The 26,666-nt window shown below is 44.8% G+C and overlaps 1 protein-coding gene across 2 annotated transcripts in view; it reads left to right on the plus strand.

Moving 5' to 3' along the window:
- The first annotated feature begins 383 nt into the window (after positions 1-383).
- The window catches only part of WDR44 (WD repeat domain 44), a 108,238-nt gene continuing 81,955 nt past the window's right edge, over positions 384-26,666 (plus strand). The window contains exon 1 of one of the 2 annotated variants that reach the window (XM_069746931.1): positions 384-807. In XM_069746931.1, coding sequence (XP_069603032.1) covers positions 734-807 — 74 coding nt within the window. In that variant the 5' untranslated portion in view covers positions 384-733. The remainder of the gene's footprint in view (positions 808-26,666) is intronic. The other variant, XM_069746932.1, reaches the window with a different exon arrangement.

The raw sequence follows: 26,666 nt of genomic DNA on the forward strand, positions 1-26,666 counted from the left end.
TGTCCCCCTTTCCTCACACACCGCTCCCCATGTCCCCCTCTTCCACACCCTTCCCCATGTCCCCCTCACACACCACTCTCCATGTCCCCCCCTCTCACACACCGCTCTCCATGTCCCCCCCCCTCACACACCATTCCCCATGTCCCCCTCACACACCGCTCCCCATGTACCCCCCTCTCACACACCGCTCTCCATGTCCCCCTCTCACACACCACTCCCCCCTCTCCTCCTCACACACCGCCCCCCATGTCCCCCCCTCTCACACACCGCTCTCCATGTCCCCCCCTCTCACACACCGCTCTCCATGTCCCCCTCTCACACACCACTCCCCCCTCTCCTCCTCACACACCGCCCCCCATGTCCCCCTCTCCTCCTCACACACCGCCCCCATGTCCCCTCTCTCTCGCTGACAGCAGCTCTGTATCTCTCTCCAGCGTCTTCCTCCATTCATTTCCCTCTGTAGATTGGTAGTAGCTGTAGTCCGGTCATGTGATCTGCAGAGCACGTGACCTAGCAGCGCCGTTTCATGGTAGACACTACCCTGCTGCGCTCTCGCGATATCTGGCCGTGTTTGTTTGTGGCTGTGCCGGGCCCTTCGCTCCGGGGTGGCTCGGCCTGTCAGTGGCAGCCGGCAGCCTGTATGTTGTGCGGGTCCCTCTCCCCGGGGAGCAGCGCCCACTGAGGCCTCTCCGCCCCGCGTGCACCGGAGCCCAAACCGGGGGCTGTCTCCACCATGGCGTCCGATAGTGACACAGAGGAGTTCTTCGATGCTCCCGAGGATGTGAACCTGACCTGCTCCCCGGCTGTGTGAGTGACACGTCTGCTATCTACTGTGCTGTGTACTGTGTGCATGTACCGTGCATGGCTGTATATACTGTGCTGTGTGCTGTATACTGTGTGCATGTACCGTACATGGCTGTATATACTGTGCTGTATACTGTGTACATGTACCGTGCATGGCTGTATATACTGTGCTGTGTACATGACCCCTACTGTGCTGTATACTGTGTACATGTACCGTACATGGCTGTATATACTGTGCTGTGTGCTGTATACTGTGTACATGTACGGTAAAGGGCTGTGTATACTGTGCTGTGTACATGACCCCTACTGTGCTGTGTGCTGTATACTGTGTACATGTACCGTACATGGCTGTATATACTGTGCTGTGTACATGACCCCTACTGTGCTGTATACTGTGTACATGTACCGTACATGGCTGTATATACTGTGCTGTGTACATGACCCCTACTGTGCTGTATACTGTGTACATGTACCGTACATGGCTGTATATACTGTGCTGTGTACATGACCCCTACTGTGCTGTATACTGTGTACATGTACCGTACATAGCTGTATATACTGTGCTGTGTACATGACCCCTACTGTGCTGTATACTGTGTACATGTACCGTACATGGCTGTATATACTGTGCTGTGTACATGACCCCTACTGTGCTGTGTGCTGTATACTGTGTACATGTACGGTAAAGGGCTGTTTATACTGTGCTGTGTACATGACCCCTACTGTGCTGTATACTGTGTACATGTACCGTACATGGCTGTCTATACTGTGCTGTGTACATGACCCCTACTGTGCTGTATACTGTGTACATGTACCGTACATGGCTGTCTATACTGTGCTGTGTACATGACCCCTACTGTGCTGTATACTGTGTACATGTACCGTACATGGCTGTATATACTGTGCTGTGTACATGACCCCTACTGTGCTGTATACTGTGTACATGTACCGTACATGGCTGTATATACTGTGCTGTGTACATGACCCCTACTGTGCTGTATACTGTGTACATGTACCGTACATAGCTGTATATACTGTGCTGTGTACATGACCCCTACTGTGCTGTATACTGTGTACATGTACCGTACATAGCTGTATATACTGTGCTGTGTACATGACCCCTACTGTGCTGTATACTGTGTACATGTACCGTACATGGCTGTATATACTGTGCTGTGTACATGTCCCCTGCTGGGCTGTGTGCTGTATACTGTGTACATGTACTCGAAAAGGGCTGTATATACTGTGCCATGTACATGACCCCTACTGTGCTGTGTACTGTGTAGGGGTCATGTGCATGTACATGTACATGTAGGGGTCATGTACCGTACATGGCTGTCTATACTGTGCTGTGTACATGACCCCTGCTGGGCTGTATGTACTGGGCTGTGTACATGGCCTGTATACATGGCCTGTATATATTCTGTGTGCATGACCATACTGTATATACTGTGCTGTGTACATGTCCCGTACTGTCTGTATACACTGGGCTGCATATACTGTGCTGTGTACATGACCCGTGCTGGGCTGTATATACTGTGCTGTGTACATGACCTGTACTGGCTATATATACTGTGCTGTGTACATGACCCGTGCTGTGCTGTGTACATGACCCGTGCTGGGCTGTGTACATGACCCGTGCTGGGCTGTGTACATTACCTGTACTGTGCTGTGTACATTGACCCGTACTGGGCTGTGTACATGACCCGTGCTGGGCTGTGTACATGACCCGTGCTGGGCTGTGTACATGACCCGTGCTGGGCTGTGTACATGACCCGTGCTGGGCTGTGTACATGACCCGTGCTGGGCTGTGTACATGACCCGTGCTGGGCTGTGTACATGACCCGTGCTGGGCTGTGTACATGACCCGTGCTGGGCTGTGTACATGATCCGTGCTGGGCTGTGTACATGACCCGTGCTGGGCTGTGTACATGACCCGTGCTGGGCTGTGTACATGACCCGTGCTGGGCTGTGTACATGACCCGTGCTGGGCTGTGTACATGACCCGTGCTGGGCTGTGTACATGACCCGTGCTGGGCTGTGTACATGACCCGTGCTGGGCTGTGTACATGACCCGTGCTGGGCTGTGTACATGACCCGTGCTGGGCTGTGTACATGACCCGTGCTGGGCTGTGTACATGACCCGTGCTGGGCTGTGTACATGACCCGTGCTGCGCTGTGTACATGACCCGTGCTGGGCTGTGTACATGACCCGTGCTGGGCTGTGTACATGACCCGTGCTGGGCTGTGTACATGACCCGTGCTGGGCTGTGTACATGACCCGTGCTGGGCTGTGTACATGACCCGTGCTGGGCTGTGTACATGACCCGTGCTGGGCTGTGTACATGACCCGTGCTGGGCTGTGTACATGACCCGTGCTGGGCTGTGTACATGACCCGTGCTGGGCTGTGTACATGACCCGTGCTGGGCTGTGTACATGACCCGTGCTGGGCTGTATATATTGTGCGGTATACTGTATGCATTGTGCTGTGTACATTGACCCGTACTGTATGTACTGTGCTGTGCACATGACCCGTACTGGGCTGTATATACTGTGCTGTATACTGTATGCACTGTGCTGTGCACATGACCCGTACTGGGCTCTATATACTGTGCTGTATACTGTATGCACTGTGCTGTGCACATGACCCGTACTGGGCTCTATATACTGTGCTGTATACTGTATGCACTGTGCTGTGTACATGACCCGTACTGGGCTCTATATACTGTGCTGTATACTGTATGCACTGTGCTGTGTACATGACCCGTACTGGGCTCTATATACTGTGCTGTATACTGTATGCACTGTGCTGTGTACATGACCCATGCTGTGCTGTATATACTGTGCATATGACCTGTACTGGGTTGTATATAATTTGCTGTGTGCATGACCCATACAGGACTGTATGTAATGTGCTGTATACTGTATGTACTGTGATGTGTGCATGACCCATGCTGGGCTGTATATACTGTGCATATGACATATACGGGGCTGTATATACCGTATACATGTCCTGTGTATACTGTGCTGTGTACATGACCCGAACTGGGCTGTATATACTGTGCATATGACCTGTACTAGGCTGTATATACTGTGCTGTGTACAAGACCCGTACTGGGCTGTATATATTGTGATATATACTGTGCACATGACCCGTCTTTTGCTATATACTGTGCTGTGTCCATGACACTTACTGAGCTGTATATACTGTGCAGTATATACTGTACTGTGCACATGTCACGTACCGGGCTGTATATACATTGCTGTATACTGTATGTACTGTGCTGTGTACTTGACACATACTGTACTGTATAGTTGTCCTGTGTATACTGTGCTGTATAGATGTCCTGTGTATACTGTGCTGTGTACATGACCCATACAATGCTGTATGTACTATATACATATCCTGCATCTACTGTGCTGTGTACATGACCCATACTATGCTGTATATACTTTATACATGTCCTGCATATACTGTGCTGTGTACTGTATATACCGTATTGTATACTGTATACGTGTCCTGTGTATAGCACGCTATGTACTTTGGTCGTGTCCTGCTTATATGTGCTGTATATACCGTGCTGTATATACCATGCTGTGTACTTTGGATGTTTCTTGTGTATACCACAATGTGTACTGTATACATGTCCTGTGTATACCATGCTGTTTACCGTGTATGTGTCATGTGTATACCGCGCTGTGTACTGTATGTGTGTCCTGTATATCCCATGTTGTATATGTGTCCCGTATATACTGTGCTGTATATTGTATATACTGCACTGTGCACCGCCGACATGTCCTGTGTATATTGTGCTTTACTGGCACATCTATATAATACATTTGCTGTATGCTACGTATATAATGTACACACATGTACTGTCCCCTTGACACATCTCATCTTTGCTGTGTGTCTGTCATCTATAGTCTGTATATACTCCACCCTATACACGTCTCCAATATACATCATGTATAGGATATATAAACTGCACCCTGACAAATCTCCTGTATACATTATGTATAGGGTGTGTATACTGTACTCCTGACTCGTTTCCTGTATACATCATGTATAGGGTGTGTATACTGTACCCCTGACTCCTCTCATGTATACATCTTGTATAGCGTGTGTATACTGTACCCCTGACACGTCTCCTGTATACATCATGTATAGGGTGTGTATACTGTACCCCTGACACATCTCCTGTATACATCATGTATAGGGTGTGTATACTGTACCCCTGACACGTCTCCTGTATACATCATGTATAGGGTGTGTATACTGTACCCATGACACATCTCCTGTATACATCATGTATAGGGTGTGTATACTGTACCCATGACACATCTCCTGTATACATCATGTATAGGTTGTGTATACTGTACGCATGACACGTTTCCTGTATACATCATGTATAGGGTGTGTATACCGTATCCCTGACTCCTCTCATGTATACATCATGTATAGCGTGTGTATACTGTACCCCTGACACGTCTCCTGTATACATCATGTATAGGGTGTGTATACTGTACCCCTGCTAAGTCTGCTGTATACATCATGTATAGGGTGTGTATACTGTACCCATGACACATCTCCTGTATACATCATGTATAGGGTGTGTATACTGTACCCCTGCTAAGTCTGCTGTATACATCATGTATAGGGTTTGTATACTGTACGCATGACACGTCTGCTGTATACATCATGTATAGGGTGTGTATACTGTACCCCTGACACGTCTGCTGTATACATCATGTATAGGGTGTGTATACTGTACCCCTGACACGTCTGCTGTATACATCATGTATAGGGTGTGTATACTGTACCCCTGACACGTCTGCTGTATACATCATGTATAGGGTGTGTATACTGCACCCCTGCTAAGTCTGCAGACATCACACTGCAGATCCCGTTTCATGTTGTCTGCTCAGAAACTACCACATGTTGACTGTGTATATTCTGTACCCCATGTCTACATGTTTACTCTATGCCAGGAGTCAGCCTGTCGTGGCAGTCCAGCTTTTGTGACAATACAACTTTGAGCATGCATGCATGGACATCTGCATGCTGGGAGTTGTAGTTGTACATCAGTTGACCTGCCACATGTTGCTGACCCCTGCACTACACTACGTACCCCTTGTATTACCCTGGCCTGTGTACGCTGTGGCACCAGGCACACACTACGTCTGTAATCGCGCCGCAGTCCTGATTTCCATTCTCACAGGAGCCATGACGGGTGAGCCGTGTTCAGTTATGGTGGGTTCTGCAGCTTACGGCTCAGTTCCTTCTTTCGGCGGGTCTGTCCTTAGCACAGTAGATGTCTGGGGCTGATCCAGCACCACTGACCCCAGCAGATCCATTGCCGTACGATGTGTCAGTGACGTACACAGCAATAGTAGCATCGTGTGCTGAGTATATATTCTCATATTGTTCTGGCTCTTTTCACTCAATCTGTGATGGAGCCTGCGGTACAGATGTGAACACGGCCTTGTGTGGGAAATGTCATGGGCGGCCTGTGGTTCTGCTGAATTTCTTCCTTCTCTGGTGTCGTTACACTGCCGGCTTTTAGCTGACTAATGTCTGATGGTGAAGTGTACACTCCTTGACAACATCGTCCTCCTCTTATAGCAATGAGGAGTCACTAAGATGCTTTCACTTTCTCGTTTTTATTAATTTATCTCTACATCCCCCCTTACAGCACCGTCTGTGTGGGGGGCTGCAGCACTTCACATAGGGTGGCCTATAACTGGATTGTATATAATGATGTATTACTTTTTAAATTGGTTTCATCTGATAGCATATTGCTAAGATGTGGCATCTATATATGATTGTTCGGGGTCCAACTTCTGGGACCCTCACTAATCCTGAGAGTAAGGGGGACACTGTCTGGTGTAGCAGTACCTCCCCTAATATTCTGTCTGTACAGCCAGCTTCCAGGCAGGGAAAGGTAGGCTGTAGTTCCCTTCCCAACCAGTGATATGCCATGGATAGATGAGGAAGGACAAACCTTTGTATTTAAAGCAACCCTCCATCCTCAGACTGGGAACTGTGGATACTTTTCTTATACCTAGTCACCCTACCTGGTGCCCTCCGTTTGCTCAGATTAGTGCCCCTTTCCTCTGGCTTCCAGGATGGCGCGAGGAGTGCGACACTAAGGCTGTGTGCACACGTTGCAAATTTTTCACGTTTTTTCGCTATAAAAACGTGAAAAAAACGCATACATTATGCATCCCATCATTTAGAATGCATTCCGCAATTTTTGTGCACATGATGCGTTTTTTCCCCCCGAAAAAAAACGCATCACAGTAAAAAACGCAGCATGTTCATTAATTTTGTGGATTTTTTTGCGGATTTCCCACTATATTATTGCATTGGGAACCTCCGGAAAAATCCGCAAAAAAGCGCACCAAAAACGCTGTAAAAATGCATGCTGATTTCTTGCAGAAAATGTACGGTTTTGCCCAGGAAATTTCTGCAAGAAATCCTGAACGTGTGCACGTAGCCTTACTACTGACTGCACCTCTCCTGCCTTTGCTATTCCGGGATACAGGAAAGCCATGGAGTCATGGGTCAGACACCACCGCACTCCTCATACTTCTCTGGAAACAATGTGCACACGTAGGAAATGTGGTGCAGAATTTTCTCCTCTGCATCTGCAGTTTCTGTGCAGTTTCTGTGCAGTTTCTGTGCAGTTTCTGTGCAGTTTCTGTGCAGTTTCTGTGCAGTTTCTGTGCAGTTTCTGTGCAGTACAATGTAAATCAATGTGAAAAGAAAAAAGCTGTGCACATGGTGCAGAAAAATCTGCGCAGAAACGCTGCAGAACTGCACAAAAGAAGCGACGTGCACTTCTTTGAAATCTGCAGCGTTTCTGCGCAGATTTTTCTGCACCATGTGCACAGCTTTATTTTTTTCACATTGATTTACATTGTACTGTAAATCACAGTGCAGTTCTGCTGCGTTTCTGCAGCAGAAAAATCTGCTGCAGTTCTGCACCAATTCTGCACTAAATCTGCATCGTGTGCACATACCCGAAGAAAGAAAGGCCAATCTGATGAGGAGAGACAGCGGGCAGTGTCTTTTTTTATGTGCTAGGGCGGAGGGCCCCTTTATGATGACCGTCCTTTCTCTGAGTTTTCCACACTCCTCTGTTGTGCAGCCTCCTCAGTCCACTATCCCGCTGTCTATCCCTATTCTCACACCTTTAATCGCTGACATCTCTGAATGTTGCAGATCTCCCATCACTAATCTGTAAGATGTGATGTCTCCCCAGGAGCGCCGTCTCCCACTGGCGTACCATCGCTTCCTCTTCATTCTACACATTCTTGCCTGTCACTGTGAACCCTCTCCCTTTAATTAGGTGCTGTCATAAAGCACCTGTGGCTCTCCGTACCCTTGTGGATGTTATTAGCAGCACTAGTGTGTCTGATCGGGGCCCCTCTCTCTTCTTCCCAGGTCCACGTCTTTTATTTATTGATGTTTTCCTACTAATGGAATCTGTGCTGTGCATGACAGGTACGCCCTGCTATTGTACCGCAGATGAAAAATCAATACCTCCTAATGTGCCATGGCATTTGTGCTTGGCTCCAGTTTACATTGCGTTGTGGGTTAGCCATAGTGCCCGGCCTGCCAATGGAAATGTGATGTAAGCGTGTGTTCACATCAAACAGAAATTAAAACCTTCAGGTACAGGACTTGGGGACTGTTAGAGTTATTTTTACTATAGGCCTAAAGGCAACAGGCAGGTAGTTGCTAACAGAAGCAGCGCCAGCTCACAGCGGTCAAGGAGCGCTCCTGCCAGCCATAAAGTTGCTCCACGTCAGCAGAGCAGCTTTTCCTCTTTCGGACTGCTCTTGACAGGTTTTGACGGGTAGTGACAATATTCTGATTGACCGCTGGCTCCCCGCAGTTAAGCAGCAGGGAGCCGATTGCCAATCGGCATGTCCTCGGCAGTCACTACCTGTCAACAGAGCAGAGCGGAAGAGAAGCCACTGCTCTGTCGACGTGATGCCAGTAGAATCTACTACCTGCCTTTTGACTCTTAGGCTTGTAGGGAAAATAAATATATAGTCCTGGATAACCCCTTTAAGAAGCACATGCCTCTTAATAGATCAGGCTCTTCTGATGAGCAGTGTGCACCTCTGTATGCCATGCCAGAGATCTTACTCCAACTCTGTCGCATGTGTGTCCTGCCCCAGCTCAGCCCATTTTGTCAGAAATAGGAAAAACTGCCACAACAACTCAAACAAAAGCTGCAACATTTTTTGGATCCGTCTTTTAAAAAAAAAAAAAAAAAATTTGTATCACATTCTATAGGAAAAGTATCATACAGGATGGTCATCCGATTAACATCAGTTTTTTTTTTTCTCTGCATATACCTGAATACCACTGGTGTTGTGACACCGCTAGTGAAAACGTTGTTTTTTTTTTTTTTTTTTGCCTTGTTTTCACATGTCCATTTTTTCTACTGGCTGTCTTCCAAGCAGATTCCAAATGAACTTGTGAACAGAGCTTCAGGCTATGTTCACATGTTGTCTTTTTGCTGCCTTCTTTGTCTGCAATCAAAACCTGCTCTCTTTGAAGGAAAGAAGTTCCTTACAGAAAAACCTGCTTTTTTGTGTGTTGTTTTTGTTGCATTATTTTTTTTTCTGCGTTTTTGTTGTTGTGCATGTTGACCGTTTAGTGCCTCCCCCCAAAACATGGTGCATCTTACTTAGGTTTTTGCACCAAAAACACAGCAAAAACTGATACCTGTTTTTTTGGGTTTTTTTGCTGTTTTTTTTTTACACTTCTTTCTTTCTATGTGTGAAAAAACTCTGCAAAAACGCTGAAAGAAGTGACATGTTGCAGTTTTGCCACATACAACAGTGTATATGCATGAGATTTCTGAAATCTCACAGCTTTTGCTGTTACTGTAAAACGCAGCTTAAAATTTGCACTAAAAAACAAAAAAAAAAAGCAACGTGTGAACAAAGCCTTGAAAGGGTTTTCCATTCAGGAAGGAAAAGTCTGAAGACCTAGGATTCGTGACAAAAGGTGCACAACCACAAGTTTGCAAACCGTATGCATGCTGTCACAGACCATTCTCACTCAGTTTGCCAAAAAACCAGACATGAATTGCACCATAGACCTGTTAGGAGTTATCTACCGTATTTTTTTTTTCGTGCCCTTTAGGGTATGTGCACACGTTGCGGATTTACCTGCTTTTTTGCAGCGGATTGGCCTGACACAATGGAAGTCAATGGGTGCAGAAACGCTGCAGATCCGCACAAAAGAAGTGACATGCTGCGGAAAATAAAACGCTGCGTTTCTGTGCGGATTTTTCTGCAGCATGTTGTGCACATCAAGTGTGCGGTTCCCATAGACTTACATTGGTTTTGCACTACATTGCAGATTTGATGCCAAAAAACGCTGTGGATCCGCAATAAAATCTGCAACGTGTGCACACAGCCATAAAGGTAATCTGTCAGTAGGATTTCACCCCCAAAGTGCACAGGTTTTTTTCCCCCCCAGCTGCGCTGTCTGGCCGTTCCCGTTTTCAGCAGTATGGCAGTCAGGGGGCTATCATCACATAAGGCAGAGTTGCTGTTTGGAAGCCGGGTGGCTTAGAGCGTCTGTCACTAGCTTTGTGGCCAGCATGGGGCTGAGCTTTGCAGACATGTCCATGCCAAAACTGTAAAGTTCAGTATTGATTAGTAAAGCTCTTATCAGCAATCCTGAGATGCTGATTCTTTGAATGCATTTTTTTCTTATTTTTATGCATTTTGGTGCAGGTTTTAAGCAGCGTTTCTTGGAAAAGCTGGGATTCTGCATATAAAACTATAAGGCTATGTTCACACGTTGCGTCCTGTCCTATGGGTTCTCCCGCAGCGGATTTGATAAATCTGCAGGGCAAACCCGCTGCGGTTATCCCTGCAGATTTATCGCGGTTTGTCCTGCGGGTTCCGCTGCGGGATTTTACCCCTACTATTGATGCTGCATATGCAGCAATATGCAGCATCAATAGTAATGTTAAAAATAATAAAATCATGATATACTCACCCTCTGACGTCCCGATCTCCTCGGCGCTGCAGGCGGCGGTCCGGTTCCAAAGATGCTGTGTGAGAAGGACCTTCGTGACGTCACGGTCATGTGACCGCGACGTCACCGCAGGTCCTGGTCGCACAGCAAACCTGAGACCTGACGGCCGCGTGCAGCTCCGAGACTTCAGAGGTGAGTATATCATGATTTTTTATTTTAATTCTTTTTTTTTTTTTACTCAAATATGGTTCCCGGGGCCTGGAGGAGAGTCTCCTCTCCTCCACCCCGGGTACCACCCGCACATTATCCGCATTACTTCCCGCATGGTGGGCACAGCCCCATGCGGGAAGTAAGCGGATCAATGCATTCCTGTGGGTGCAGAATCGCTGCGATTCTGCACAAAGAATTGACATGCTGCGGGTTGTAAACCGCTGTGTTCCCGCGCGGTTTTTCCCGCAGCATGTGCACAGCGGTTTGCGGTTTCCATAGGGTTTACATGTTACTGTAAACTCTATGGAAGCTGCTGCGGACCCGCAGCTGCAAAATCGCCGCGTTTCCGCGGTAAAAACCGCAATGTGTGAACATATCCTTAGGGTATGTGCACACGATGCAGATTTAGTGCAGAACTGCAGCAGATTTTTCTGCAGCAGAAACGCTGCAGAACTGCACTGTGATTTACAGTACAATGTAAATCATTGTGAGAAAAAAAAGCTGTGCACATGGTGCAGAAAAATCTGCGCAGAAACGCTGCAGATTTCAAAGAAGTGCACATCACTTCTTTTGTGCAGTTCTGCAGCGTTTCTGCACCCCTCCATTATAGAAATCCACAATGTTAAGATCTGCACAAAACACGCACAAAACATGCATAAAAAACGCACCTGCGGATTCTGCCAGGAGATGCAGATTTAGTGCAGAAAATTCTGCACCACATTTCCTACGTGTGCACATAGCCTAAGGGTCTGTGCACACGTTACGGATTCTCTGCGGATCCGCAGTGTTTTTTGATGTGCAGAAACGCTGCAGATCCTCAATTGATTTACAGTACAATGTAAATCAATGAGAGAGAAAAAACGCTGTGCACACTTTGCGGAAAATCCGCTGCGGAAACGCTGCGTTTTAAAAGAAGTAGCATGTCACTTCTTTTTTGTGAATCTGCAGCGTTTTTGTACCCATTCCATTACAGAAAACCGCAGGGGTAAAAAATGAAGTAAATCCGCCAGAAAACCGCAGCAAGAACGCACAAAAAACGCTGCGGAGCCACACAAAACGCAACAAATCCGCAGGTGCGTTTTCTGCCAGGAGAGGCAGAATCCGCACCAGAAATTCCTAAGCCTAATCCGCAACGTGTGCACATAGCCTAAATGTATTATTTTTATAACTTTTCTTCAGGAACCTCATTGAAGGCTACAGGAAAAAAAACACCCAGAGTCCTTAACGCGCAGTGATCATAAGTTTTCATTAAATTTCATCCACTAATGCTTCAGCTGTGAAAGGGAACCTTTCATGTCCCACCTTAATCTGCAGGTTAATAGTGCGGCGTCCGCCCGGCTTTAGAACGCTAACAGCCCGGCTGTTGGAAGGAAATGGACTTTATTCCTACTGGCATTTGGTGTCGAAGTGTACGCATCTCTTGGCAGGAAACAAGCAGGAATAGGTGCGTTTTTTTTATTCATGTGTTTTGATGCAGATTTTCCCCCACTCAGTAGTATGGGTGAAATCTGCAACAAAAACGCTGAAAGAATTGTCATGATGCAGATCTACAAGTGAATAATAAGCGTCGGGTGCACGAGACTCCAGGATTCCCATTCATTTTGCAGGCATCAGGAAACCCTTCAGATTGTGGGACAAATCTGCACAGGAAAAAATGCAATAAATCTGCAACATGTGCACAGGCTCTAAGTGCGGATGAGAGGCTGCGATTCCGGGTGTGAGAATTTATTTTTATTTTGCATCATTTCCTTCCACTGAGAAATATTTAAAATGTCCATAAACCCCCTTCAGGAGACATAAGCAGCTATTTTTAATTGTGCTATTATTTGACATGAAACACTGTGTCCTCCAGCATTTTCACAGATTGCTCTTCTCCCCATATGTTGTTTGTTTTTTATCCGTTCTGTCTGATCTGCCAGCTAATATCTATACATCGTTTGTCTGATTTCTGTGTGCAGGCCGCAGTGATAAAGGTGCAGTAAAATAATCCTACACCCTAGCAGATTTAGGCATTTCCTCCTAAGCTGCCACTGGACTCCCGAGCGTTAAACTGCTGTATAGTGGAGAGATTAGTCTTGTGTAGGTGTAGTCCTGGTCCCAGCCCCTGCCAGCGTGTAGTGCGAGATACATATAGCGTCAGCACTGCCAAAAGCAGCACATTACAGCGTGTCCTGGGTGTAGTGCGCGGCTGCGTTGTCACTACTGCTGTATACTGGCTACTTGGCTCATTAATAGGTACTTGCTGCATCCGCTCTTGTCTGTCCTCCCGTCACACAGATTTTCCAAGTTTAAAGGGTAGCAATCGTCAAAAAATAACCTATTGCTTAGATCAAATTTTTAGGTTGACTGTATTTTTTTCTTCAAATTTTGCCATTTTTCCATATCATAAAATAAAATTTTTAAATCTTGCAATTTTCACACTGTCCACTAGAGCAATTCAGGCTCTAACTTCCTGTAGTTTCAGGAAACAACACATGTACATGAACCCACCCTCTGATTTTTGTATTGAAGCATCTAATGAGCCTTTGCAAACATCACTGTGTACGGAGGGGGGGCAGGGGAGCTGTGACATCACCAGTTGTGATTGGTGGATCCTGTGTTATCCACTGTGTGCAGCTGTCAGTGTAATCCTTCCTCTATGGATAAGGAAACTCTTGTGATCCATTCCTGAAAGTACAGGAAGTAGGAGACTCAAAAAGTCTGTGGCCTGTGTGGAAAGTACAAGATTACTATTTTTTTTAAATAAAGGTTGTAATAAATAATAAAAAAAAAAAAAATACATGTAACACAGACCTGATTTATTCAAAGTCGTGTTTTATTATGATGATGATGTTGATGATTTCTTTTCACAACTGTTCAGCTTAGAAAATTTTCGTTAAAGTGAGAAATCGGCTGCCTCTGCAGACCCATGGGGCATGGTTAAGACTACCTTTTAGTCAATAGTTTTAGTTTTTGCCCCAAACTTATCATAGTGCTTCATGCTGTCCTTTAAATTTTGATGTTTTGAGACAATGTAGTCTTAGTGTGCATCAATACTGATGAGCGAACGTGCTGGGATAAGGTGTTATGTGAGCATGCTCAAGGTCTAATCGAGTGACTTCAGCGTCCTCGAAAAATATGTTCCAAGTCCCCACGGCTGCATGTCGCAAATCTGTTCAGCAGCTGCCACACATTCAGGGATATCCTAACAAACCAGCAATCCGTGCATTTGTTGCAACTGTCAAACATATTTTTCGAGCACGCCGAAGACACTCGGTTAGCGCATGAGCATGCTCAGATAACACCTTATCCCAAGTTCTTTCAATCTTTATTAAGTTACTTTGTGTCAGAAATTTATGGAATTTAGGCCAAATTCACCCGTCTGGTTTTCGCTCATGAGTGCTATCCATGATTTTCACAGATAGCGCTTGTATCAGGGTCATTCACATGTCCATGATTTTTCGTGGTCCAGGGAAAATTGCGGAGATGTTTCCCGGATTTTGATCCAAGGATCATAGCAAAATCGGCAGTGCAAATCAATGGGATTGGTGGTAGTGTGCATTGCACACACACAGTCACAATTCCCCTGTTTTCCCCATGCAGGTGGGCAATCATATGCCAGCACGTATGCAGTTGTTTTTTTTTTCGGTCACGTGTCAGCTAGACTCAACTGGCAATGGAAGAAAATTGAGAGTAGCGGAGGAGTCTGGTCAGCACGTGAGCCCACTGTGCACATTACCCCCTACATAGGAAACACAGGGGAATCGTGACTGTGGGCTCATGTGATTGTAAAGATGTATATTCATTAGATTTTGGATTTGTCCATCACTTTAATACAGTAGGAAGTGTCCTGTAATTCTGGATAGCAGTGGTTTTTCCTTCCTTTCTTGGCGACCCTTATGACAGCACTTGGCCCCCTGTTATCGCAGAGGATTTTACCCGCGTAGATTCTTTTTCAGCTCATCAGGTTTCCTGTTTAATTATCTTGTACCTGAGCAGAAGGTGAAGTAAGGACAGGTCTGTCAGCGAGGCTGTGTACATGATGGGTGTCAGCAGACTTTTTTTAAAAAACCTAATAAAGGCATCTTAATACTACTTTAGGCCTAGTTCCGATATCTTATTTTATTCCCTTGCACTTGGAAAAGTCAAAACTAGATCGATTTATATTAGTGCGATTGGATCAGGTTGTCATTGGTGTTTGGTCAATGTGTCCGTTTTTGTCATCAGTGATTTTCCTGCAGGCAAAAAATTAAAATATATATTGCAAAATTTCCCTTACATATTTGCAAGGGTAAAAATGCACAGCATGCGGCATGCATAAATGTTCTTTTCACAGGCCCATAGACATCTATGGGTTATTCCGATATGTGGCTTGGATCAAAAATGGACGCGTCCGGATTTTTATTTTTTTTGCAGACCCTCGGTTCACAAAGCAACATTGACATGTTAACCGCTCCATAGATTACAATGGATGCATGTTCTATCTGTAAATAAAAAATTAATAGAACATCTATGTGAATGAGTTTGAGTAAGCGCACTGCCACTCCATTTTGCAGTCCCAGCAGCCGGACCACCTCTGATCAATACTTGTTAATATTGACTATAGTTGGGTAAATCCGAAGCGAAAACTGATCAGGGGCACAACCTTAGTGTCAGCTCTGAACCATGCAGAATTGTGAAGTCAGCTGTGGGCTAATAATGCGAGCGATAGGGACAATACAAAAAAAACATAACTAAAGTTCATAGGATAATAAAACTGATTACATAATCTAGGCCTCAGTCCACACAACTGCTGCCCTCTAGATCTGGGCCCGGATCCAGGACTTTTAGGTTAGTCCTAACATTAAAAAGCGTCCGACCTTCGGAATGGAGCAATTCCGGGGCGTTTATTGCCAGAGGGCGGCATCTTTTTCTACAGGTTTAACCTGTCTTCCCGGTGCAACTAATGATAAAATCACAGCAAAAACAAACAGTTAATGTGGGTTTACCTGCCAGTGATCAGCAGCGATCCTAGATCTTCTTCTCAGCCTATGAATGGGCGTAATGTGGGCAAATTGCTAGCGGCAAACCAAGTACAATACTGAAGGCTAGGAAAAAAACTTTGACTTTGTGCCACATAGTGCTGGAGTTTTTTTTTTTGTTTTTTTTGTCTATTGCTCGCTTTTTCTTTAATGGGTGTCCAATCTTTGAGGCCCCCCTAAATTATTAAAACTGTTCTAGCCCTGTGTCCTTTTCTCTATTTTTTCTAATTGCACATTCCATTGTAAGATGGGAACATCTTGTTGTCTATTTTTTGTTTGTTTTACCTGCCAATCAAATGGGAGAGAGAGAAAAGCCTGTCAAGGTACAGCCTTGGACTAGTCGTCTGAGACATGAAGAGACCGGTTCATTAAGACTAGCTTTGTACACGCCAGTCTTAATGTAGAGGCGTAATGGAGTATTCATTGAGACTTGCCACCCCTTGTAAAAAGGCCAAAAGTTGATAAATGTTTGCGATTTATAAAGATGTTTTATGGCAGAAAACTGGTGCAAATACTTAGAATCGGTCATAGTCCCCGGGGTCAGCAGAATCGGTCGTAGTCCTCCCAGCGTCAGCGGAATCCGTCATAGTCCCTGGCGTCAGCGGAATCGGTCTTAGTCCCCGGGGTCAGCAGAATCGGTCGTAGTCCTCCCTGCGTCAGCGGAATCCGTCATAGTCCCTGGCGTCAGCAGAATTGCTCATAGTCCCCGGCGTCAGCAGAATCTGTCATTGTCCCCAGGGTCAGCGGAATCGGTTGTAGTCCCCGGGGTCAGCGGAATCGGTCATAGTCCCCCCGGCGTCCGCAGAATCGGTCATAGTCCCCCCGGCGTCAGCGGAATCGGTCTAGGTCCCCGGCGTCAGCGGAATCGGTCTAGGTCCCCGGCGTCAGCGGAATCGGTCTAGGTCCCCGGCATCAGCGGAATCGGTCTAGGTCCCCGGCGTCAGCGGAATCGGTCTAGGTCCCCCGGCGTCAGCGGAATCGGTCATAGTACCCGGCTTTTGCGTTTCAGAGTAAAACCTACCCACCCGCAGTTGCTCAGCCAGAGTCTGATTCATGATACCCTTGGCTCTGGCAGCATGAATCTGGTTTCCTTTAAAAGTCTGTATTTCCTTAGGGTAAACATGGTGGCACCTGGTAAAAGAATCAGCATGTGCCAGCGTTTCCTGCAAGATCTGGGCATAACAGATGCTCCTATTTGTTTCTGGGAAAGTATCAGATCACAGTTTATCAGCATCTACTCTTCTAAATGATATCCGAGGGAAGAACACGATAAAACTCACATGCCGATACAGTGGTGAAAGACTATCTGCATATTATCGCTAAACGTGCTGTGTAATTGATGTCACCTTGAGAAATGACATCCCGCAGACCCCGGTGTATGGAGGCAGACTGCGCTGTTCATTAGATAGAACAGAAAGCTGCAGATTGTCACCGCGTCTTCCAACCCTCTTCCTGGCATTGTCATTTTCCTTATACCTATTTTTGCAGCAGAACAGTTGATGTCCTATGACGTGTTTGCCTTAACGCTCTGCTAACTGGAGGCTTGTCTGTAGTCTATTTTTACAGAACGTTCCTATTTAAAGTAAGTAAAATAAAAACACAAATTATCACCTATCCCCCTGCTGTGGAGACATGGGGGGTCAGCGGGTGCTCTAGTCCACTAGCTGAGATCAGGGATCATCCCACTGATCGCTCGCTCTCCTTTTACCGTTGGCATAATACTACTGAGACAACACAGGGTGAGGGTAAGACAGTGTGGCAATACTTTTATTGAACTGCAAAACAAACAAATAGCATATAGAACAGTCCCAGCAAATACCCAAGATGGTGAAAATTAGTGTCTCACCCTTCTACTGACTCGTCGGCATAAGAGCAGCTGTGACTTCAGAGCTTCCAGGGCCGACTACCCTCAACTGTGGCATGCACAGAGAGGAGGTACAAGGCTAGGTGACTGGATGGTCACAAACTGGATTCTCAGAACCTCTCTATGGAACTAGGTGACCGGGGGGTCCCATTCCTGGCTGTCCCAAACTTATCCATGGGGCTCAGGTAACTGATGGGTCCAAATCCTGACTACCCAAAACATATCCATGGGTTCAAGTGATGGTCAGTGGAACAGATCTTTAGTCTTTCAGCCGGGGCCATGGTCCCCTAAGCAGGCATCCTGTAGAATGTTAAATCTGTGTCACTCGTGATGGAGCCATGATCTGGCAGCTATCCTGTAGTGTGTTCCTGGCTGTGGTTTTGTGCAGAAACACTGGATCTTTGGATGTCCTTGATACTGTATATATCTTGTTACAGAGGCATATCTTTTTATAGTTCACAACTGTTCTTCAAGCCATTATTCACAGGTCAAGGGTAAGGGGTGATGAGATTAACTTGCATTGTTTGTTTAGTTTATCCTTCAATGTTTGCAAGTCAACAAACTGCATGTCCTGGTATAATGTGTATTCAACATATCAGCAAACCTCATTGTTCAGTGACCCTGCATCCCTGTTTTGCAAATATAACAGTACAATAAGAAATAGGAGCTGATATAAGATATAACCTACAAGAAGAGTCAATGTTTCAGACTCTTGACCAACCAAATAAAGAAAAACATATATTCAAAAGTCAACATATTGATAAGTCTATTCCTGCTGGTTTGCTGAAAATAGACATCTGGATAATTAAGATTAAATGCTGTTGTCGTACCCCTCAAATAGGTGATACATTGAGGGTCTCGCTGCTAGTGCCCAGAATGATCCAAGAATGCCAAGGCCCAGAATAATCCAAGAACAGGTCTTGGTTGAATGAAATGGTGCCAAACTAAAAACATTGAACCTGATTCATTAAGATTGGATTTAGATGCACAAAAATTATTGACATGTGAGCTCCCTGAATGAACTTGTTGCATTTTTCAACTGCCATGCTCCACCGCCAGTAATGTATGCCAGCCAGGGATTGGGAAATATTTCATCCATGGCATAAATTATGAATATGTCGAGCTTGTGTTTACACACCCTGTTTTGTAAGAGCTTCACCCGCTTTTCTAAATGGCATACGTTTATTTTATTTTTTTTAATGTTACCATATTTTTTTTTTGTTCAACTTTTGAGTTGTACATAAATTTTGCAACATTTTGAGGAGTTTTATCGTGTTCATTCTGTCATCAGAGGCTCCATTTAGAAAAGTAAAAGCCGATTCTATGGGAAGAATAGTGCTGCTGGCATTGAGTTAAGAATCAGGCAATCCGACAGAAAACCATATAACGTGTGTAAGCAGAATATAATAGCGTATACATAATGGTAAAGCTGGAGAAAAAAATTTTTTTTTTTTTTTTTTTTTTTAAATCTAACTATCAAATCCAACTTACTTTTTCCATGTTTTTGACAAAAAAAAAATCAGACAGGATAATGTCAAAGGATTGCCAACGGATGCACCTGAATTCCGTTTTTCAGTGCTTCTTACCTAACATCAGCAGAGCCTCTGACGTTATGTGCTCCATGCCAAATGGGTAGAAGCTTGGAATATTTGTATTTGTTTATTTATTTTTTTAACATGAAAAACAGATAGTAAAAATGTATCAAACATGGGTGAAAATTGAGTCTAGCACACTGGTGACCAAAAAACGAACCTGAATCCTTCTTAAGGCTTTATTCAAATGTTGCTTTTTTTTTCTGCGGGCAATATCTGCTTCTTAGGCAGTAAATAAACTGCTTACAAATAGCCGATTTTTGCCATGTTATTTTGCTGTGTTTTTCATGATCCCAAAAATTCAGCTTTGCTTCCACCATAGAAGCATGAACAATGCAAGGTGTTAGGCCACCAACGCAATGTGACACCTTCAAACTTTAAAAAAAAAAAAAAGAGGCAAATCGATCAAATTATTTAGTGGACAAAGATTTTTTTATTTCTGAAAAAATAGTGACTATTCTGAACAATAAAGTGAATCAAAAAAACCGGATTACGTACCGGTAATGCTCTTTTATAGAGCGCACGACAGCACCCACTAGAGAGAGGGGATCCGCCCCTAGGAACAGGAAACCTACAGAGAGATAAAAGGGGCGGCCCCCCCTCGCTCCTCAGTTGTTTTACAGAGAATAGGAGGAACCGCCGCCAAGTTTTAGTTAACAGGTTCAGGTATATACATATATACACATATTTACAACCTCATATTATATCTTTCTAATATTTACACCTCACCAAACAAGCACCATGTGCAACTATATACAGAAAAGGGAGGGATGTGAACGGGTGCTGTCGTGGGCTCTATAAAAGAGCATTACCGGTACGTAATCCGGTATTTTCTATTCGCCACGACAGCACCCACTAGAGAGAATTGCAGAGACTATAGACTGGGTGGGTTTACTGAGTCAAGGACCGATACACCAAAAGTTAGATCAGAAGCAGAGGATAGATCTAATCTATAATGTTTATAGAAGGTATTTGGTGAAGACCAAGTTGCAGCCTTACATAAGGTCTATTGGCACATTCGCCCTTTCTGCCCAGGAAGTCGACAAGGCTCTTGTAGAGTGCGCTCCCACATGCATTGGAGGATCTTTCCCTCCAGCTTTATACGCCAAGATTATGGCCTCTCTGATCCAGCGAGATAATGTGTTCTTTGTGACTCCGGCACCCTTGGTTTTACCCTGGAAAGACACAAAGAGAGCCCTACTCTTCCTCCAGTCCCTAGTTCTCTCTAAATAGGCTAGGACAGACCTTTTTACATCTAGGGTGTGAAGTCTTTCTTCTTCTGGAGTTGAGTGGTTCTCATAAAAGGTGGGTAACAAGATCTCCTGGGATCTATGAAAGGTAGAAGCCACCTTAGGGAGATAACAAGGATCTGTTTTTAAAAGTATCCTATCTGATGTTACCGTTAAAAAGGGAGGATCTATAGATAATGCATGGAGATCGCTCACTCTTCTGGCAGAGACTAATGCCACTAGCAAAACAGTCTTCAAAGAAATGTTCTTTAGTGAGGCTGTATGGAGAGGCTCAAAAGGTGGTTGTGTTAATGCATTCAAAACTATCGAAAGATCCCACTGAGGAACCCGAGGAATGTTAATTGGTTTTGATCTTTCACAAGCGGATATAAACCAGGATATCCATTTATTTCCTGCAATGTCATGATTAAAAAGAGCTCCTAATGCTGAAACCTGCACCTTCAGAGTGCTCACGGAGAGCCCTAATTCCAGCCCTTTTTGTAGAAATTCTAATATTTGAAATATAGGAATCTCAGAGGAAAATTGTGTAGTATGAAATTGAAGGAATTTCCTCCAAATTCTAACATAAATCCTGGTAGTTGAAGGTTTTCTGCTCTTCATAAGAGTATCGATTAACCCATTAGAAAACCCCCTGAGATTTAGTAACCGCCTCTCAAACTCCAGGCAGTTAAGTTCATGCCCTTTGCCTGAGGATGGAGGAATGGACCCTGAGAGAGCAGGTCCTTGGACTGAGGCAGAATCCATGGATCTGACACTGACATCGCCCTCAGCCATGAGAACCATGGCCTCTTGGGCCAAAATGGGGCTATCAACAGAACTTTTGCGCCCTCCTCCCTTATTTTTCTTATTACTATAGGTAATAGATTCCATGGAGGGAAAGCATAGGCCAGATCGAATGTCCATGGCGTCTGGAGGGCATCGAGTATGTCTGGCTTGTCCTCCCTTGTTAGAAAAACTGTTCTATCCAGACATCCTCTATTCTTAATGTCCTCCTCCAATACAAATTTTTGTAGCTGCCTAGTATGGAACTGTGCCCACTGTACCGCAGGAATGCACGATGTTAGAGAGCCTAGCAATGACATGACCTGTCTTAGTGACATACTACGTCTTTTTATTGCTGAGGACACCTTATCAACTATGGAGAATTTCTTATCCTCAGGCAGTTTACAAATCTGGTCAACGGAATCCAGAAGGAGCCCAAGGAATCTTTGACACGTTACAGGCTGAAGTCTAGATTTTTCCCAATTAACTAGCCAACCCAGGGATTGTAAGGATATGACTACTTCCCGTAATCTCTGCTCACACTGTAGGGGGCTCTTTCCTACAATCAACAGGTCATCTAGATATGGAATGACCAAAGTATCCTTTACCCGTAAAAAGGACATTACTTCTGATAGTAACTTAGTAAAAATCCTTGGGGCCATAGATAACCCGAAGGGCATTGCTCTATATTGTAGATGACGAATTTGCCCCTCTATACAAACTGCTACCCGAAGAAATTGTTGGTGTGAATTATGAATGGGAATATGGTAGTAAGCATCTTTTAGATCCAATACTACCATGTAACAATTTGGAAATAGATTTTTTATAGCTGAACGAATGGATTCCATTTTGAATGTTTTAGGTTTTATAAAGGAATTCAGCTTCCTCAAATTGATTATAGTTCTGAAAGAGCCATCCGGCTTACTAATCAGGAACAAGGGAGAGTAAAAACCTCTCCCTATCTGAGAAGATGGAACCTCTACTAGGACATGTTTGCGTAGGAGGGTTTTAACCTCGGTTTCAAGTGCCTCTTGCTGAGGCTTGGATCTTAAGGTGGTAAGAAGGAAAGAATCCGGAGGAGTTTTAATAAAGTCTAGTGTGAGGCCTGAGGATGTTAATTTAATAGCCCATTGATTAGTTGTTATTTCTTTCCATTGATGACTGAATTGTTTTAGTCTTCCCCCCACCGGAGAAATATCACTGATGGAATTTATCGGTTGGCTTGAAGGGGCGTTTATTAAACAGATTTCCTTTTTGTTTGAAATCCTTATTATTCCACCTGTCTCTGAAGCCTCCCTTTCTTCCGAATGGTGGCTTCCTGAACGCCCTTCTGTAAGACGGAATAAAGGGATTAGGGAATCCTTTCTTCCTCTCGCCCGCCTTAGTGAGAATATCATCAAGGACTGTGCCAAACAGGTACTCACCCTGACAGGGTATGGAACATAATTTGGATCTTGACTGGGCATCCCCCTTCCAGTTTTTTAACCATAAAGCCCGCCGAGCCGTATTAGCGAGATTAGCTGTCCTGGCCGCCAGGCGGAGGGAATCAATTGAGGCATCTGAAATAAAAGCCGCAGCACCTTTAATCAAAGGGATAGATGCCCTTAATTTTTCTCTAGATACGCCACTTTTAATCTTCTGATCCAGCTGATCCAGCCAGACTAGCATTGATCTGCCAGTACATGTGGCTGAAAGAGCCGGCTTGAATGCCGTGACACAGGCCTCCCACGATTTTTTAAGGAGTGCGTCTGATTTCCGGTCCATAGGATCTGATAAGGAACCTGCATCCTCTACTGGTAAGGAGAAACGGCGAGATGTACACGCAACTGCCGCATCGACTTTTGGTATCTTGGCCCAGGTATTCAAATCCTCATCATCAAAGGGGTAGCGCCTCTTACAGGATATTGGGACCAACCCCTTTTGACCTCTACTCCATTCTTTTTTAACGAGATCTTTTATGGCCTGATTTATTGGAAATACGTGGCCTTTCTTCTGAGAAAGACCAGCGAACATAACTTCTTGTGGCGTCTGGGGTTCTTTTGATTCAGACACCCCCATCGTATTTCTCACTGATTTTACTAGGTTGTTTATGCCCTCAGTTGGAAAACAGACGAAGTCCTCTTCCTCTGAGGAATTAGATTGCTGAGAAATATCAGAGTCGACCTCCCCACTCTCCGCTGATGTGTCAGCTCTAGGAGAGGATGTTTTCCTCCTTCGTTTCTCCATATTTACTGAAGAAGTAGAACCACCTCCCAACGACTGGAGTTCTTCCCGAATTATGAGACGTATCTCATTCATTTTAACCGATTCCTCCTGCCGTAAGGTGTTGTCTATACATGCCTGACACAGACTTTTAAGATAGGAGTCAGGCAGGGGTTCGGTACATATGGCACATTTTGTGCTTACTCTTCCCCGTCCTCTTTGCCTAGAAATAATATAAGCAAAGGAATCAATATAAGCTTCAGTGAAGCTATATACGCACTCACCCAGCGTAATATTTATACCGGCTGCGGAGATGCCTTAGCTTGGAGGATTTTCTTCCTGATTTTATCAGTGGAGTCACTTATTTTAGAGTGTCCACTATTCCTTTTCCTGGCTTCACCACTAGGGACTAATGGCTCTTCCATACGGTGCACCCTGACCTCCTCTTGGGACGACATAATGGCACACTGACTGCCTTAACTGACTACACTTTATAGTGTAGTAATGTACACACCCCTTGCTTTGTCTCCACTTTTTTTTTTTTTTTACTTACAGATCCGGCGTTTAGAGTAATGGCACCACATGGGGGAATCCAATATGGCGGTTCCCCCGGAAATGACCTCCAACACCGTGCCCCGGAAGTTCCTCTCCATTTCCGGGACGCGGACGCTACTGCGCATGCGCCCGCGTCCTGTATGCCGGGAGACGCCGCTGCCTGCTGCATCCCACCATGTCACCTCTTACCTTGGAGGGACAGGAGGGCCTCGTATCGTGGAACCGTCTCACCGCTGCCCAGACGCACACCGGAGGACGTCGCACCAGGTACCCGCACTGTCGGCGTCTCCACAACGGTGTCCCAGCAGGGAGACCGTTGGATAACTTCAGGCTGCCTGTCAGCCGCACCAGATGAGGGGGGAGCCCGCAGGATCATTCCCCCGACTCTGTCTACCTGCTTCTGGAACCCCTGCCGCTCAGCAGAGTCGTACAGGCGGTAGTCCAGGCAGGTCTTCCTCTTCCTATCCATAGAGTCTTCTCTGTGGGTCTCCATCTAGGAACAGGAAACCAACTGAGGAGCGAGGGGGGCCGCCCCTTTTATCTCTCTGTAGGTTTCCTGTTCCTAGGGGCGGATCCCCTCTCTCTAGTGGGTGCTGTCGTGGCGAATAGAAAATATACAATTATAAGTTTCTTATCAGCGGGAGAGGTGAATTGACCTGGAATAGTTTACCAAAGACATTGGCAGTGCATTTTGTAGGATGGACATTGTTTAATTTTCCACATTCATCAGGGCCATTGAGTTCCCCTCTATTGTTCACTTTCACACATTGGTCAGGCACTGTTACCCCATAACTATAGTAATCCCTACTGCCATTCTCCGGTGAGGAGACCAGGACATTTTAGCTTAAACTAGAGAAAATCACAAAAATATATTGAGTTTCACCTATTGCTGTATCAGCTTTTCTCACTAATAAACTTATAGCTTCTTCCGATACTGTAAAATGCATCTTTTAATTTTCATTTAAAGAAAAATGCAGCAAAAACGCAACATGTGACCATTGCCTAACACAGAATGTTTGGGGATCCATTTAAAACTGCTGGCTTTAGTTTTTCATTCATGTTTTATGGTATCTCCTTAGACATGATTGACCGATTCAGTTCACCAAAATCATATACCTATATATATATATATATATATATATTTTTTTTTAAAATTTATCGTCGGTAAAGCAATTTCCTTCCTTGTGATGGATCCAACTTTTATCTGTTTTGTCAGTTTTTACCATCAATGTGGCATGGCTTTCTCATATACCACAAAAAATTAAATTTGGTTCTTTCCTAAGCCTCTCTTGGCAAATAATCACTAAAAAAATGGACAGTACATGGGTGCAATCTACATGCTGTTCATATTTTTTTTTTCTACTGACCTATTCACTTGATTGGGCAAGTTCTGTCTGCAAAACGAGTCCAAGTAAGAAATTTCTCACCTTTTTGTCTGTGAAAACAGCCCCCAAACATGTGAATAACCCCATAGAATATAATGTACAATGCTGTCGGTGAAGGCCGCTGTCAGTATCCCCCGACACAGAAGTGTGAATAAAGCCTAATGTGCTCCTAATTTTACATCACTCCCAGTTTTTGTTCTTATTTTCTCCAGACCTGGAGATGTCTAGTGACTAATTTTCTCTACCCAGATGTCACTTCTGTCACAGGCAGTTGACTGCCTTTAATAGGAAAAATGTAGGAGTCATTGAGTCATAAACCCTAGACATTAAAAATGATAGTTTTTTCCTTGCAACTTTTTTTAAGCCCATTCATCATTGGTATCTTATTAGTATCCGATAGGAGTGAAGTCATCGGTGGAAAATGATATGGTGACCCTAATTTTTCTTTAGCGTAAGCCACATATATTGAATGTTATCGATGCATTTTCGATTTCCGTCATTTGAGCTTTTAACCTTCGGTGGAAGTTTTCCCAACCCGCGGAGCTGCCGTACAGGTGCTTCCTTCTACTCTAGTAAACATGTCGGAAAATACCATTTATTTTAAGGGAGTTTCATTATTAAAATCAATACTGAAAATGGGCAGTGAAGCGTGAGCAGCCACGTAGGAGTTTATCAGGATATTGCCAGTGACTGCAAGAAAAAATGGTGGAAAGGCATTGGTTGTGAGTTTGCTACCAAGCTGGCACATTTGGCTCGAATCATTATTGCATTTGAACCTCTTTTTGTCTAATTTTTGTCTTTTCTGCCTGGTTATAATTTGGGTGTTTTTTCTTTTTCTTTTCTATGTGATTTATATACTCGCAGTTCATTGAGGGATGTAGGAAAAGTAGCTATTCGACACGTGATCGGAAGTATACAAGCGATCTCGTGGCGACTGCTCGATCTAGCTGAATGTAATCCTAACAGTGTGTACGTTACTCACAGCTGGGATTCAACATGGTACAACATAATAAAGAAAACCCCTTCAGT

This window comes from Ranitomeya imitator, chromosome 2 (assembly GCF_032444005.1).
Source record: "Ranitomeya imitator isolate aRanImi1 chromosome 2, aRanImi1.pri, whole genome shotgun sequence".
NCBI lineage: Eukaryota > Metazoa > Chordata > Amphibia > Anura > Dendrobatidae > Ranitomeya > Ranitomeya imitator.